Below are 17,697 nucleotides of genomic sequence, written 5' to 3' on the forward strand. Positions count from 1 at the left end.
GCGAGCGTGTGCGCGCGTGTGCGGGTGAGCAAGCGCGTGCGGGTGAGCAAGCGTGTGCGCGCGTGTGCGTGTGCGGGTGAGCGGGCGTGTGCGCGCGTGTGCGGGTGAGCAAGCGCGTGCGGGTGAGCAAGCGTGTGCGCGCGTGTGCGTGTGCGGGTGAGCAAGCGTGTGCGCGCGTGTGCGGGTGAGCAAGCGCGTGCGGGTGAGCAAGCGTGTGCGCGCGTGTGCGTGTGCGGGTGAGCAAGCGTGTGCGCGCGTGTGAGAGCGATCGTGTGTCTGTGCACGCGTCGTAAGAGGTTAGGTGCTTTTCTAAGGACAGTTTCACTAAGGTAACGGCAGTCATCTCGCTCAGTTTCTCACACACCTTGGAATCGTCGGAGAAATGTAGCGCAACTCGGTTCATCTAAAGTCCCGCTAAAAGTAGACTAAAATCACAATGAAATTGTATTCATTTACCGTCACACCTATTTATTGCTGCTGTTATATATATTTTCGTGCTTAATACACTGGGATTTGTATCAGACGAATCGAAACGGAACCGCTTATCGTCTGCATGAACGTAATGCTCTATGAATTCACCTGAACCATGGACCTGACACCCCACTGACCACACAAGCCGTCTCCAGCTCGCACATACCTTCAACCTATGACCTCAGCGCCCTCTATGAGCGCACAATAGCGTTTCTCTGACACATTTTACCGTATTCCGCTTCGCTGCCTAAATTCAATGTACGTGCACGCGCGAACGGTGTGCACAGAGTACATCGGTGGTTCAACCGAGTGGCATTAGGTGAACTCCCATGTGGCGACTCGGGAAGTGAAATGCGGTACATTCAACTTTGCCTCTCCATTCATGCGTGTATATAATAGTGAGGTATTTACTCGCAGCGTCTGTAGTTAGCTGTTGTGTTTGTAGTGGCTCCTACGATGCAGTGGTTGGGAGTTGTGCTACGGGTTCACGGGAACATTGCCAGAGCGTATATGCATGCGTATAGTTCCTTGTTGTTTAGTTTGATTGAAAATATTCCGTACGTTTACTATCGTGCATTCGTTTGAAATAGGAGACGTATAAAACAAGGTACCAAGAAATTCGAAAAGGTAGGTGTATATATTATGTGCATAGATGATTTATTTATTTATTAGCCAAGTGAGAGAGAATTCACCGCAATAACAAATCTTTATACTTCATATAATAACTTCAGAACATCAAAGTGTGTGGAATCGTTATATATATATATATATATATATATTTTATTATTTCTGTGTTGACAGATTGCTATGAATCAGAAGGCAGCCGCCGTGCGTGTTTTCGTGGCACTGCTATTCGGCACTGTATACGTACTGTTTACAACGTCCGCTAACGCCCCTGCTGCTCCGCCCAAAGACCACAATGGAGTGAATGGCAGTGATTATGCAGCAGCGGTGCACGAAGTGTCGTATCGCACACGCAGTGTCGTCTGCTCCAAGTACACGTTTCTCCTCGTCGTCGTGCATTCCGCCGTCCGGAACTTCAAGCTCCGTCAGTCGATCCGAGACACGTGGGCCGACGCGAGAGACACGTGGCGGCAGGAGGCGGTACGAACGGTCTTCATTCTGGGAGAGTCCGAAGATGTTGGCGATCAATCTAGAGTGGACGAGGAGAATCACATTCATAATGACGTCGTCCAAGCAAGATTCTTGGACTCGTATGCGAATCTCACTCGCAAGCATTTCGTCGCTCTCAAGTACGCGACGGAATCGTGTCAGTCTGCTGATCACATCGTGAAAGTGGATGACGATGTTTTCATTAACTTGCCTGCGATTATTAGTTATCTATCAACTTCACGGACGAAGGATAATATTATGTGTAACGTACTGAAACACGAATTTCCGAATCGGAACCCTAGACATAAGCTATTTATAAGCGAGAAGGAATATCCGGACAATGAATACCCACCATTCTGTATGGGTATGGCTATCATATATTCTCGTCATGCTGCGAATATGCTCGTAACGGAGGCAGAAAATGCAAAATTTATCGACAAAATCGACGACGTTTACTTCGGAGGCATATTGCCGCGTAAATTGAGAATTCCACTTGAAGATTTACGAGGAAAGTACTCGGAAACTGGCGCGAATACATTAGAGTGGGTAAGGAGTGGTGACGCGCGACCAGCGTGGTTTTATTTTGCGTTAGTGTGGCACCGACCCCGGGGTGGCATGAAACATGTGTGGATGAAAGTCAGGGCAAACCAAAGGGAAACGCAAGGAAGTCTTCTATCTTAGACGTGAACAATTATATGAGTTATTGTGTTTGTGTATAGTGCATGGACAGTTCAAGTCTATATCGTAGGGAAGTCCTCGTACGTGTCTTCGTACAGCGGTAGGTATAGGCCTACGCATCCAAACGATATACAACCGAAATGAAGAACATCAAAGCTTTTACATTTACGAGTTGTATCTGATTAATTGTGTATGAATACAATATTTTTATGTATGTATATTTATTTATTTTGTTATTTTTGCTGGGTTTCGATCGTTTATTTATTATTGCTTCGTTAAATTTAGCGTGTCTAATATTATGAGCGTGCGGGTAACATTTTTATAGCGTAGATAGAGCGACGTACGTGGTGCATTTAATAGCACGTTTCCTGAGACATGCTACAAGCGCACGTAAATGGTAATAGTTTTCCCTGCCGATCACACTTCCGCGATTCCCGCGGCGTTTGATGCAGCGGCAGAATTTTCCGCTGCCGATAGAGGGCGACGTTACTAGACAACAAAAATGGCGAAGATGTTGAAAGATTTCTTCGGTGGGCATAGAAAACTGCCCCCAGCTCCGCCAAAGCCAGACTATAGGGGTGCTGAAAATGGCACACGGCAAGTAAATGAAACCGGAGCTCAGTCGGTTAAGGACGAAGATCAAATTTATCTTGATCCCGTGTATAATGTCAATACACCCAGTTCGGGCGGACCGGATCATGTTTCAAAATCAACAAAGTGTTTGTCAAAATCCCCAAAAGCGGTACATTACTCTGATGTTCTCGATACATCCGTTGCACTTCTACAATTTAAAGCCGTTACAGAGGAACTTAACAGAAAAAGGCTAAGCAGTGGTACGGGACTGAAGAAAGGAGGTGATAAGCATGATAAATTGCAAAGTACGACTGCCGGAACAGGAAGCAAAATTATTGACAATGATGATACTGTTGCACTTAGCAATTCTAGTGCTCTTGGTGGTAGCGATGACAGAGTAACCACCCCTACGTGCAGCAGTAACAACTATGACGACGACACTGGGAGTAGCGACTCTCTATTGAACCTCAGGTTCTCTCCTACTTTGTTGACACCAGCACAAATCATGCAACAGACTCTTAGTCTACCTTACCATGGCAGTACAAGTAGTTGCAATATGATATCTGGGTCAGGTGATATTATAGAATGTCCGACTGAAACAAACAAGCCAGATGCCATATGGTTACCGGGATTAAAGGATTACTCGAGGAGAAAAGAAGCTGAGGAAAGGGTGAGAACATTACAATAAAGAGCTCGACGATTAATGTAAGATAACGAAACTAATGCAATGGGATCAATCATACTTTAAGACACTCTTACATACATCATCACTGATTGTCAAAATGACTGTAACCTTAACCTCTTAATTTTTATTGAACTCTTAAGCCCGGCGCACACGTGAGTTATTTTACTCAAGTAAAATGACGCACGAGTCAAATTACTCAACGAAAATCCGCCGCACACGTGAGTAAAATGACGCATGCGTCAAATTACTTAACGAAAATCCGCCGCACATGTGAGTAAAATGACTCATGCGTCATTTTACTTGAGTAAAATAACTCACGTGTGCGCCGGGCTTTAGTGTAACCCTAAGCAAAACCCTTTACACTAATCCTGATTTTTCATGTATGAATCATTGAATCAAGAGCATACAACGGTAAAATGCTGAGACCATGTTGCAGTATTAGTCGAATTAATAAACTTTCCCCATTTTATTTTGACGATTCTTTGCAGTATTATTGATCAGCTGCCCTACCTTGTTCATATAAAACAAACCGCATGTCCCTAAGATGCCCCTACGCTGAGATAATGGGCGGTGAGCGGTGCCCTAGACATTAGTCAGTACTGCGACCGACTCGCGTTCTGGCGATAGCTTCGGGAAACCTCGCGTGTTTCCGTCATTCATTGGCAATGAAATTTATTTTCCTTTTACTATCTTTTCTCGCATTTCCAGTCATTGACACAGCCATTACTCCACAAAAACATCTTGTTATTTATTGCTATGGTGATGACCCGCCCCTTACGCTGGATGTAGTAACGCTGTAGTAATAACGTATCGAGTCAGCGCTACACAGCGGCGACCGGAAGCAACACACTGGCCACACTTCGAGAGTGGGTTGCAGTACTGACTAATGTCTAGTCGGTGTTCGGCGAAAATACCAGATTTTCACCGCTCATTTCATCTCAGCGTAGGGGCATTGTAGGGACATGCGGTTTGTTTTATATGAACAAGGTAGGACAGCTGATCAATCGGAAATCAAAGAATTGTCAAAATAAAAAGGGGAAAGTTTATTAATTCGACTAATACTGCAACATGGTTTCAGCATTTTACCGCTGTACGCTCTCCTTCTTTATATGCTCTTGATTGAATGTACAGACCGGAATGGCAGAAGGTAGCTGCAGCCTTCTGTACCACTTAGACAAAATTCAATAATTAATAATAAATACATTTCAGCATTATGTACCGTCTGTACACCCGTACTGTAGTGTGATTCGTGAATAAAAAAGATCGTTTATCCGATAACATCAGGATTCTATGCATATTGATAGACTCCTGATAACATCATGGATCATCTGCATCATCAACATAATGGTGAAGCACCTGAATTGAAATTAACTGCTGGAAATCAAAACATAAATATCATTGAATTAATTTCATTTCTCCCAACCTTTGTTAACTAGAGGAATCTATTGAAATAGTCATCCCCTGTTGATTTACACCACATGGGCTAGTTCACAACTTTTGAGTCGCGATAAGATTACATAAATGCTAGTTAAAACGGACAAACCTCGTAACAAAAAGCCTATATCTACTGTGAGCATACTTGCAGTGTGCAAACATTGCGAAATGTTCTCATTGAGTCGGAGAAGTGCTACAAACATTGGGATTTTCAAAAATTACGTCGATCTTGTTATGTCACACAGCTAGCAGTAGCCCTACGCTAGCGCAAATAGTTTCAGGAACGAAAACACTATATTTGTTTCCTGATTGCATAAGTAATATAGATAATGATATTATTTAAACAAATTTCACAATTTTGTAATGAACAAACATATAATAATGAATTATAACTTTATAATGTTTTATCATAGAAAAGAACTGTTAACGATCTCTCCGCTGTGTCCCGGATGTGTAAACATCACCGTGGTGCTACTTTCGTAAGAGAAGTAATTTCGTTTAGATTTTGAGAAGAAATGTTATGAAAGTAGCAATACAAATGAGTTCTAGTGAAATTTTGCAACATAGACGAGCTCACAGTAGCCCTTATATATATGCATTTAGCTGCGAGGTTAAGCAACTTTAAAGTGTGTGCTATTTACTGTTCTGCCTCTACTTTGCAGGTTACGTTAGTATCTGACTACAGTAATCCTCAAGACGCAATAGACTTCAGTCCAGTGAAGGATGAGAGCAACAGTGACTACACTCAGCCGTACGAAATACAGAAAGTCATACTACGCAAAAAGCCAGGTATTTACATTAGATAGCAGTCCACCATAATAACGCTGACTGCATACGCAGTACATGCTTCGTAGATTATTCCAAGTAAATGTCATTGTAAACTTACAGTTGCATGCAATGAACTAACACTTACAATAAATGGCAAGTTCTTTCGCCGCGCCGTTTCACTCGAAAGTTGCATGTACGACTATATTGAATGTCGTTTATGTTTTGACGTTGGTTGACACATGCAGCCTCTCCTGTCTTCCCATGTGGTCAGTAACAAGGCCAGCCTGTGAGCCTGTAACTTGATCGCGCGCGAGTGTCGTTACATTACGGATGTAAGAAGTGTCACCTATTGACTATGTAGGAAGTGGATCATCACTGCTCGTGGACACGTGACTGTTTCTACTTCCTATACCAGTCTGTATCTCTGCATAACTAGTACGCCAATCCCTTCTGCTAATCGAGACTATTCTCGAGACACAGGAATTGCAAGATTCTTGATCGCGATGCTCTAAGCTCTGCGCTTATATATTCATTCCGTTGTGCCTGAGCAGCAGTCCTTTTTGTGTGAGCGTGTGAGTCTATATTCACGAGTCGTTGCGGCAGTTTGCTATCAGGATGAATATTTATTATCTGTGAACAAGGCTACGAATATAATTCACACGTAGACGTGGCAGCTGATATGCCTCTGTGGATAATGAATACACAGCGTAGAGATTGATAGAGTTCGCTCGAGATTTCGTCGGAATCGGTATGTTGCTGGGTCTGATATATTTGTTGAACGTATACATCTTAGTACACTGTTTTCACTACAGGCGCAACTGCTAAGTCTAGCACTTTAGATGCAGGGCAGCATTATCACCGATACGACACTCCATTTGATGCTGATCCTAAATCTGGTACGTGAAATCTGAAATCGTGGCAGCGAACATTCTTGTATCTAGCCTATCACCACAAACCACTGACAGCTACGTGACAGACACACATACCTCGTTTACAGTTTTAGACCTTTAATTGGGCCAGATTATAGACTTTTAATAATACACCACGTAATGCAAGCCACATGTTCCTCATACCTACTGACAATTCATGTATGGAACAGATTTCGCATTCCCTTTTTGTCTTGGCGGAGGGGTAGGGGGCAAAACCACATGTGCGTTGTCTTTTTGGGCAGGTGACCGTGGGCGATTTGCCGTTGACCACGTAACACTACCTTCATTTATTGGGGCGTATGAAGAGGGCAACAACTGCACCCCTTGCCCTCTCCTCTAATAGCTACGGCCTGCTGATGATTCGTCGTTGATTAATTTTTCAGTCGATTAATTTGTCATTTTTCAGGGGGGAGGGCCTCTTGCCCTACCTCCCCCACTAGCTACAACCCTGCTGTTACACATGTCTGGGTAATGGGGTCTATCTGTCGGGACACCGATCAACGTTGCATGCATGAATGATTGAGGTGACAATGTCGCGTCGTCGTCGTTGCAGGCTCCGTCCCGCCGTCGGAGGACGTTCGACCCGTCGAGGAGTACGACGAGCCGTGGGAGTGGAGCCGCAAGAAGCGCAGTGTCGTCGTCTCCGCGCACGGCAGCACCTCCAAGCTAGCCTCCGCCCCCGCCTCTGCCGCCGCCGCGTCGGACGAAGACGCGAGGACCGGCGACCCCGCCTCGAGGCGAGACGCCGACTCGGCCGTCTCGCCGGCGGCGGACGATCGGCCGGAGGACGAGTACGACGTTCCGTGGGAATGGAGGCTGAAGCAGCAGCGCGCGGCGGCGAAGCGAGCCAGCGGCAAGCCCGACGACGAGCCGTCGCCCTCGGCGACGACAGCGGACGACGGCTGTAGCCGCGGCGACCGCGACACGCGCAGCAGTCCTGCCGTCGAGGCTCCGACAGACGAGTACGACCTTCCCTGGGAGTGGAAGCTGAAGCAGCGCGCGGCGAAGGACGCCGACGGGCCGGACGTGCGAATCCCCGGCGCGTCGCAGACGAAGCCGGCGGAATCGGCGACGACCAGGGAGACCGAGTTGTCGCCGACGTGCATCCGGGAATTCGACAAGCTCCTTGACGAATACGACGTGCCGTGGGACTGGCGAGTCAAGGAGATCGTCCCGCCACCGGACGCGACGAATAGTACCCCCGCCGACGCCACCTCCACCTCTCCCACCGCGATCTTGAGCATTACGAATTCCACTACGACTATTGCCGCGACGACTGCGGGCGAGAGTCGAAGCGAGGCGAAGCGCGAGGTGAGCGCGTTGGGCGACGAGCGCCCCCTGGACGAGTACGACGTGCCGTGGGAGTGGCAGGTGAAGCAGCGCGCTCTGCTGGAGGCGAAGAACAATGCCAGGTCGCCCAGCGCGTCGTCGCCGGACAGCATGAGAGCGCGCGACATCCGCGACAGGCCCGCCTCGAAGGCGGACGCCGCCGCCGCCGCGCCCCCGAGCGCGAACGACGACCTGAGACCCGAGGACGAATACGACATTCCGTGGGAGCTGCTGCGGAAGCAGCACCGAACCACACTGCCCGGCGCCGCGGCAGCCGCCGCCCGTAGCGACGAGAACGCGGCCCCGCCGAGGCGCGAGGCCAGAGTGGTTTCGAGAGCCGAGAGCAGGACCGAGTCGCTGTGCCGCGGCGATAGCGGCGGGGACATAGAGCTGCATATCAGCGAGGAGTCGGACGCGCCGGAGGCGCCGGCGGTGACGATCCCTTCGAGCAACAGCAACTCCATGCTGGGCGAGACGCTGCGACTGCTCACCGAAATGGACATGAAGTCGTCGGCGCCGACGACGGAGGTGATGGGGAAGGACGCGGGGAGGAAGCCGAAGAAGAAGACTCCACCGAAGAAGCCGCCGAGGAAGGACCGGCCCGCCGGGGAGAGGGGGCAGCTCGGGGGAGCGGCGAGCGCGGGGTCCTCCAAGGAGAACAGTCTCGAGAGGAACAGCGTCGTCGGAGGAGGAGGAGGAGGAGGAGGGAGGAGGAGCGCAATCGGAGAGACACCGCCGGAGGAGTCGGCGGCGGAGAGAGGGGGCGCCGGCGAGGCAGCCGAGCGGGACTCGCGGTGCGTCACCGTGACAACGCCGGCCGCGGAGCCGGCGTTGTTCGACACGCGGCCGCTGGACGACTACGACGCCCCCTGGGAATGGATGGCACGGAAAAACTCCGAGAAAGGTACTGTTTAAAGTAATTAGATAATTATTGATTGAAATGTTTGTTGAATTAATAATAAATTATGAAATAATTAAGTTGTTTTTTAATTTGTAAGTAATTAATTTAGTAATTATTCTAACAGTTAGTAATTTGATAAAGCCACAATATGCGCATCTACACCCTAATTTCTCCAGTACTAGACTAGCAAATACTTTGTGACATGCATAATCACACTACCTTATGACAAATTAAACTAGTTCCTCTCATTTCACTGTGCGTTTGCTTAAAACCCACAAGAAAGAGGTGCAAAATCTGGTAATCTGGCGCCAACGCCGAATTGTTTGTCAAGCAATTTTGCTCCGGATCGGTTAGGTGACGTCACATGTTGCTACGGGTGTTGAGCAGAGAATATAGTCGTTTACATTTTAAGATAGTTGTAGTATTGTGAACTGCAGTGTATGTAACATCAATGGCTAATGGGAAAGTAATAATAGGCAGCGTAATAAACTTTGAGAATAACGTATTGATTTTAGGCTTGATATCGCGAACGATAACATGTCATTGCGCTAGCAGCGTGCGAGCGAAAAACGCACACGGGCCGTAGAAATCTTTGCTACACCCGCTGTACGGTTGCTTGGTAGAGCAACGCGAAAGTGTCAACAACATCGGAGAATTTGAACAACATTGGAGGTATTTTCAAATACCTTTTATAAGACAACGCGCAGTGAAATGAGAGGAACTAGAGTTTATTTTGTCATAAGGTAGTATGATTATGCATGACACGAAGTATTTGCTAGTCTAGTACTAGAGAAATTAGCGTGTAGATGCGCATATTGTGGCTTTAAGACTTTCTACTGAGCGAAAAAATTTGCCATGTGCTGCAACTATTGTCGTTTGCCTATTATTTTTGTACATGGATCATATATGAGTAATTTAAACTTTCTGTAAATACAATAGACGGTAGCTACAGTGGTACATACGGTGGAAATGATTTCATTATGAGAGAATAACAATGATTAAAGGAAGAGTAGCGAAAAGGCCATAATAAAAATATTGTTTGTTTGCCCTCACCCGACCGACCCGCCAAAAAGGGGCCCCTTTTTTTTGTGTGTGTACATTATATAAATCTGAATAATGTAATAATGTAAATTAAATAATGTACCAAGCAAAACAAACATTCAACATAAAAGGTATCTCCACACAAGCACACCGGAGCATGTAGACACCATGCTGAATTTGTAAAAAGACCCCTTAAAAAAAAGCCTACCTACCTACCCAAACTTTTCAGCATGGGTCGGGTGAGGGCAAACAAAGATTTTTTTAATTGTGGCCTAATTTAACTAATTTGAAATGAATTTGAGATAAAATATTTGCGGTAATCGGATAGCGATAACCTCTATCTGGTTCCATTTCCTTTCGACGACTAAACTATGTTTTTACGATCTAACTACTTTGATCGTTCCGCGGAATCGCTCTCTAGTGAGTTTTTTTCTCTTGCGTCTCTCCACAGTTCACAGCGTGCTGGGATCCGCCGCAGCACAGCAGTTTGTGGCATTGACGTCTGCGGGCGTCACAGCTAGACAGAGCGGCGGCGGCATCTCTCCCTCCGCCTCCTTTTCGCGCGTCGCCGCCCCGCACTCCCCGACGCGCGGCCCGCCCCCCGTCGCGCCGCGTTCCTCCTTCAGCTCTCCGCCGGTCAAGCACAGACCCGCGCCGGGCGTCGCGCGGAAACCGAGCGGCGGCGCGCAGCTGGCGCCCTCTGGCGTTGCCGCGGCGGCGTCAGGCGACGGAGGGAAGCAGCGTCCGCCGAGCACGCCTCCTCCGCCGCCGCCGTCGTCGTCGTTGGCGACGTCGTCGTCGAGTTGTCGATACAGTCCGAAGACGATGCGGTCGCAGCTGAGCGTGGATTCGACGTGCAGCCGCGGCGCGTTCGAACGCGTCGACGCCACCGTGCCACTGCAACGACAGCCGTGAGTGTTTGTTCGCTGTAAGGGGGGAAAAGGTGACGAGGCACCGGGTGGGGGGAGGGCAGGAAACCTCTATCGCCGTGGCGGCACTTCCTGTGGGCGTCGACGACACCTTGTACATTGTACATTATGCCTAAGTCGTACATATTCTTATACCGAATGACAGTTCTACCCAGCAGGTGACATTATTTTGCATGTTATGTTGCACTTGTAACAGTCGGTTGATGAGTTGCTGACGTTACTGTCACCAGGTGGTATCATCGAGCGTTGTCAAGGCAACAGGCGGAGGAATTGCTCAGGGTCCTGAAGGAAGGCAGCTACCTAGTCAGAACGAGCGAGAGCAACAGACACGATCACTCGCTCTCGATAAAGTACGTAAAACACCTCACGCTTAGTTCCGTGCAGGGTGCATGGAATCGTTGCATGATGTGTAGACTTGTGTGTGTGTGTGCGTGCGTGGGTGTGTGCGCGTGTATGTGCATGTGCATGCTGTTTAGATGTGCAGAAAATGCATCCGAAGATCTAAATATCACCTGTAATTTTGGCTTGTTAGAAACGCAGCATCGTTCGACCGCGCGTGGTCACCGCGCGCGGCGCTGGCATCTGCCATCTGCTAAATTGCCGCTTGTTCCCATCTGCAGGAGTACGAGTGGCTTCATGCACATGAAGATCGTCAAGGCCGGAGGCGGGCAGTTCATCCTCGGCCAGTTCAGCAAGCCGTTCGATTCCATTCCGGAGATGATCCACTTCTACACGCAGCACAAGCTGCCTATACGCGGAGCCGAGCACATGTCCCTCGCGCACCCCGTCATGAACGAGCTGCTGTAACCGCGGCAACCGCCGACGACCCCCGTCGCAAATGAGCTGCTGTAACCGCGGCAACCACTGACGACCTTGTCACGAACGAGCTGCTATAACCGCGGCAACCTATGATGCCCCCTGTCATGAACGAGCTGCTGTAACTGCGGCAACTGATGATGCCCCCCGTCATGAACAAGCTGCTGTAACCGCGGCAACCGGCGACAACCCCCGTCGCAAATGAGCTGCTGTAACCGCGGCAACGACCGACGACCCCGTCACGAACGAGCTGCTGTAACCGCGGCAACTGATGATGCTCCCCGTCATGAACGAGCTGCTGTAACCGCGGCGACTGCCGACGACCCTGTCACGAGGCAACTGATGATGCTCCCCGTCATGAACGAGCTGCTGTAACCGCGGCGACTGCCGACGACCCTGTCACGAACGAGCTGCTGTAACCGCGGCAACCGCCGACGACCCCATCACGGACGAGCTGCTGTAACCGCGGCAACCGCCGACGACCCCATCACGGACGAGCTGCAGTAACCGCGGCAACCGCCGACGACCCCGTTGTGAACGAGCTGCGGTAACCACGGCAACCACCATCGCCTGCCTGCCCCCACCCCATCGGGGGAGCATAGGGTGCATCCAAGGTACGAGCTGCTGTAACCACGGCGACCACCGTCGCCTGCCTGCCCCCACCCCATCGGGGAAGCATAGGGTGCATCCGAGGTATGAGCTGCTCATACGTTTACATCCACCATATCGTGCGTAGTTTGTGAATTTAGGGAAATGTATGGGAGCTAAGTGTCTTCAGCTTGATAAACGTGTAACCATATGGAAAATGTGCGTGCAGATATTTATTCTTTGGTCAGTCAGCAACAGAGAAAAAGAAGATATAATTAGGCCAGAGATGAGTGGTTTCTGCTCGTACTCTCGTACTTATGAATATCGGTGCCCCTTTACAGTACAAATACGCATGTTCAGGTGTTAGTCATGTCATGAATTGTGTTGCCGTGTATGCATGCTTGCGATATTCTGTGGGTCAGTCTCACACAAATTTTGAACCCCAACACTAAAATTAAATGTTCCAGTATTTGTGTGGAGGTTTGCTCGAAGAACTCGAATGTAACCAACTGTACAGTGTACACCCATATGAAATAGTTTTCTCAAATATGTTCCAGAGCTTTCCTAGAACGAATTTGCAAACAGGTGATGTTGAGGGTTATGTTTATTTTTCAGTTACTGCAGTTATTGTGATTGTAGCCAAACAAGTTTGAAAATCATTAATATTTCAAAGCAGCCATTTAAGATCTTCCAGTTATTTTATAAATAACGTTATCCGACAATGTTATGTACTCATTTTTAAGCATAACAAATAGGCCTATACGAGATGAAATATATGAAACGATAGCTTGTGATAGGTCTAGGGCGTATATTTACAAGGTGAGACGGAATACTGTTCCCGTGCCACGTAACTTCACACATGTCATTCACTCAGCTTGTGCTCACAGTATTTTCTTGATTCTTAAAAATTTGCGGGAAAAGAATGTTGAACTGTGACAAATTCCTGACGCATACTGGGGAAATCGGCCATGGAGTAAAAAAGGAGTGTCCTGATTCCCTGTATTTTCATTTGGATTCGGCTTCTATACATCCGCATTCATTCTAGTGCTTGTGATGTAGGTCTGTGTGCCCATAAGACTGGCAGCACTAACAGTCATGCACGCACGCGGACACGTACGCACACGCACGCGCGCGCACACAGAGACATTAATTCTGGCACGAATTCATGTCATTAAATTACTTGTGTATATTTATTGTGTAGAGCCAATTGGGAACACGTGGTGAGAGATTGCCCTGACTCTGAAATGTTGAAGGTAGCTGAATGATGTTGATGCTGAAACGTTGTGCGGACATTGTGCTTTCGTTGAACAAACCCTTCTTGCATTCCAAAATTGTACAAATCACCTTTCAAAGGCTGAAGAGAATCATTCTGCATTGTGTGATATATTATAGAAATTGTAGTAGAAAGTCTCCTTTTCACTGGCTGTGACATTGCAGGCAATATCATCATTCCATCTGCACTGCATCGTGTCGCGTGACATATCGACTTGCTTGCTAGGAGCATGAAATACGTATAGATATAGAGGGAGTTGGTACAACACGAAAAGTCGTTGATATCTCATGTCAAAGGTCACAGGTCAAAGCAATACTTTCAAAGATGTGGATGAATTTATCTTCATAAAAAATGTGTCTGGCGTGTCTTTCCACAAGCGGAGTGAAACACCCTCTTCCCTCTTCTACATTATAGGTTTGTTGTTAGGAGCAAAATTAGTATCAACATTATATAGTTTTATCATTATCTCTTTCTCATAAACCGTTGACGTGTTTAAATTACAGTGTCTCATACGCAGTGTATAGACGTCCGATCTAGCAGAAAAAATAGTTAATGTTAAGACTAAATGTTAAGACTAATTTTGTTTGGTCCTGACTAGTGACTAGTTTTGGTCCTGACTAGTGACCAGTTTGGTCCTGAATAGTGACTGACTAGTCGTGGGTTTCCACCCTGATTGTTCACTGTTATTAGAGTGGTCTGCAGAGCGTGCTGTCTGTCGCTAGAACAACACCTGTAATTGGGTAATCGGTAGGTAGCTGATCATGCTTTGGTGATTTGGGTCCTAATTTGCAAACCATACCTTGCTTTACCTCGATGCACCGAAAATTAACTTTATTTTTGTCAGTGTTTTGTAAACGTTGCGTGTTTGTATTGCGTAGAGCATTTATTATAGTACATGACGTATACGTAACGTTTTTATCATCGGTTCATCGATCAATCCATCATGGTATCAAGAGTCCATAATAGAAAATTGTCTATTATGGACTCTTAATTGTATGCAACTCAACAGGGGGGGAAACTGGATAAATATACTCGTTAACACGCTTGCTGTGTTGAGTGACTCGTAGCCTGTTCGCCGGTCATGTTCTCACTGGGTAATGAGTCTCTTCCTGTGTTCCTGTCTGCGAGTTGTCACGGTGCTTAATACTCAAGCAAACAGCGTGACTGTGCAATAATCTACAGTTTGAGAATCTCGTGTGCGTGTGAGCGTGTGCGTGTGAGTGGTGTTCCTGCGTGCGTGCGTGTGCGTGCGTGTGTGCGTGCGAGTAATGTTCTTGGGTGCGTGCGTGCGTGTGCGTTCGTGTGTATGTTTGTATGGGGATTGGGATTAACGTGTCCATATCATGAAACAGTATTAGTCGTGTGGCGTTGCTGTACGGATCCGTAGTGTGTGCTGGTGACGTAAATATGTCAGCAGCCCCATATGATCAAGAGCATATATGAACCCTTGAGCCTATAACAATAATTATAATCTCTCTAAGGGTTTGTACGATCTTGATATGGTAGATGTTTGCGTGTAGTTGGGACGTAATATAGGCTTCGTGTGCAAGAAACACGTGGTATTACTAAATATATATGCCAGTATATTTCGTAACTGCGCGAACTCTTACTCGTTGTAGGATATTAGAAGAAAGGAAACTAATTTTCCGGTATTTTGCTGGGAAATCTACTCGTGCCGGTAACTTGCTCCACACCACAGCATACGACTCTGATCGTGGTTCAGTTTACCTTGATCTGTCGTTGCTTTGTAATTTCGTACATATTTAAATATTTTGCACCTAGGTTTTCCAATGTTTGATGTCACTGTATGTCAACCTCGTATATCTATATATGTGTATATATATATATACAGCTAACATATGCATATAGCTCTAAGAAACACACACAAGTACGATGTCTACGGCCATACCACGCTGAAAGCACCACATATGCATTGGAGACTATAATTAAACTCGATATAGATCGTATACGAAATATAATGAATAAAATATTCGGAATATAATATTCGTTACGGAATATAATGACAGATAATTAATCTGTCATTATTCACCCCGGATATCATATAATATAGCATATATATATATATATATATATGGATAAATAGATATATACATATACATGTCTTGCCGTGCTATAAAGCATGATATGTGTGAAGTAGTCGTGGTGTTAGAACGGAAGAAAGGAGTTAAGCCGATCGCGCTTCCAAGTTGGTGTTTTTTTCGTAAGAAAATCTGATTTGCAAGACCAACTTTAATTACGTGATACGAAGTTACCTACCGCGTTCACAATCTGTTTTTTAGTAAACTAAACTCACTAGATTGGCTAAGTTCAGATTCGAGTGTAAACCTAAACTAAGATGGTGGGATCAATGTAGTTGCATGCGCGCTGTTTCTGCGATGTCTGTGAAAATGTACAGTTGCAAGTTTTCTCTTACATTGTATTATAACATAAATATTATATAGTCGTTTAGATTTTTGGACAATTGTTCCGAATTGGACGATTCCCAGTATCTCACACGACTATACAATGAAACCACTGTGTTTTAGGTATATTGACCCAATTCAGATGTATATGCGGTTCTAATTTGATTCTAAAATCTGCGATGTAATGGGCTGTATCATCCCGACAAACAACACTTACATTACGTAATGGAGTAGAGTTTAAACGCGCTTGGGTTTTGTTGCTTCGTAAATGATGTTAGCGCTAACTATTTATGCATCAACTCCGGTTGAGTGTAGTTGTAGCATGTGTGAAAGCCGTATGTTTTACATGTTGGCATAATTATATAGTGTGCATTAGTCAGTGAAATGCGCAATGATACAGCGCACGCTACTTCAATGTGATAATTAATCAGTGATGAGAAATTTTGAATATATCAAAGCGATTCTAAATTTATCTATGTACTATAATTGTTCAATATTGTCGTCATTATTATTATTATTATTATCATTATTATTATAGTTATAGTTATAGCTATATATCGTTTTAGTTGCAAAAGCTATCATGTGCTACGTGTTGGTATGTTGTCTTAAAAGTTATATTTATCTCATTTTAAATTTTCTTTGAGTAATAGTATGCCGGTAACATTTAGTGTGTAATTGTGACGTGCAATATATAAAATTAAAAGAACAGATGCGTGAATCATTTAAAAATTGATGTTTATATGTGTCATGTTGTGATAACAGTCATTTCACAGTTAATTTTGATGTATGTAAATGTGGGCCGAGTTATGTAAATGCAACGTACACATTCACAATTCCATAGAAAATTACTTGCCACTGCGATTCAGTTCAGGTCCGCACGTACGCGCGGACGCACGCACGCACACACATGCACGCACGCACACTTTGAGAGGGAGCGGCAGATGCGCATTGAACTGCCTAGCGCTTTGTAAACTATAATACATTTCGCTGAAACATTTCAGAAGGTAAAGGAGAACGCGAAATGAAAGTTTGCGGGTATTACCTTGCCATCGAGGAGAGCGGGGCAAAATTTCTAGAGATTAATCTGGGAGCGTGTGAATTAATGTTATTGGGGTGCTGTCTATCTTTGGTTTTAACGGCTTGACGGACGAATCACGCTTGAATTCTTCGACCAAACATGCCTCTCTTCAACCATGTTTCTGGTGGGTGGGAGGGTGCGGAAACGGTGCGGCACGCGCCACTTATGTCGCTACAGGAAAAATATATAGGCTAGCACTGGCTTCCGGTGTCCTAGACCACTAAGTTTTAGGCCATGTTCTCTCTGTACAATTGCGATATTACGGTTAAAATTTCAGCGCTCCCAACAAATCCGTCTACGTTGTGCGATCTGAGTTTTTAGTATTCGAAATCAAGTGTTGAATGTGGTATTTATCACAGCCCGACCAGATTTAACGCTGTGTCACCTCTGAATATTCTAAATTGATTGTTTATTTAGATAATTACCAAAAACGCACATGACTAACAAACAATAAGTACAGAAATAAAACATTGAACTAGATAACCACCGCAGATTGAAATGCATAAAGTATGCCCACCACACTTATTTACAATTGTGGTTTTTGAACAGATTCCTATAGCTATAAGTAAATGTTGTATAATTCAATCAATTGCTTTACAATTCGTGTCAATTGAACTACAACTATATTTAGTAACGGTGGAACATGTAATAATTGATAACATTTGTAC

The 17,697-nt window shown here is 45.9% G+C and overlaps 2 protein-coding genes across 2 annotated transcripts; both read left to right on the forward strand.

Moving 5' to 3' along the window:
• Positions 1–805: 805 nt before the first annotated feature.
• LOC106804890 (beta-1,3-galactosyltransferase 5-like) lies at positions 806–2,480 on the forward strand. The gene is made up of 2 exons (XM_014806279.1): positions 806–1,098; positions 1,273–2,480. Exon 2 carries the CDS (start codon positions 1,279–1,281, stop codon positions 2,263–2,265), a length of 987 nt encoding a protein of 328 aa, XP_014661765.1. The 5' UTR covers positions 806–1,098; positions 1,273–1,278; the 3' UTR covers positions 2,266–2,480.
• A 190-nt stretch (positions 2,481–2,670) lies between these two features.
• LOC106804872 (microtubule-associated protein futsch-like) lies at positions 2,671–11,995 on the forward strand. Its single transcript, XM_014806240.1, has 7 exons — positions 2,671–3,505; positions 5,617–5,743; positions 6,535–6,618; positions 7,205–8,884; positions 10,374–10,833; positions 11,082–11,201; positions 11,472–11,995. The coding sequence occupies exons 1-7, from the start codon at positions 2,765–2,767 to the stop codon at positions 11,656–11,658; spliced, it is 3,399 nt and encodes a 1,132-aa protein (XP_014661726.1). The 5' UTR covers positions 2,671–2,764; the 3' UTR covers positions 11,659–11,995.
• The last annotated feature ends 5,702 nt before the right edge of the window (positions 11,996–17,697 follow it).

Source organism: Priapulus caudatus, unplaced genomic scaffold, assembly GCF_000485595.1.
Source record: "Priapulus caudatus unplaced genomic scaffold, Priapulus_caudatus-5.0.1 Scaffold91, whole genome shotgun sequence".
Classification (NCBI taxonomy): domain Eukaryota; kingdom Metazoa; phylum Priapulida; class Priapulimorpha; order Priapulimorphida; family Priapulidae; genus Priapulus; species Priapulus caudatus.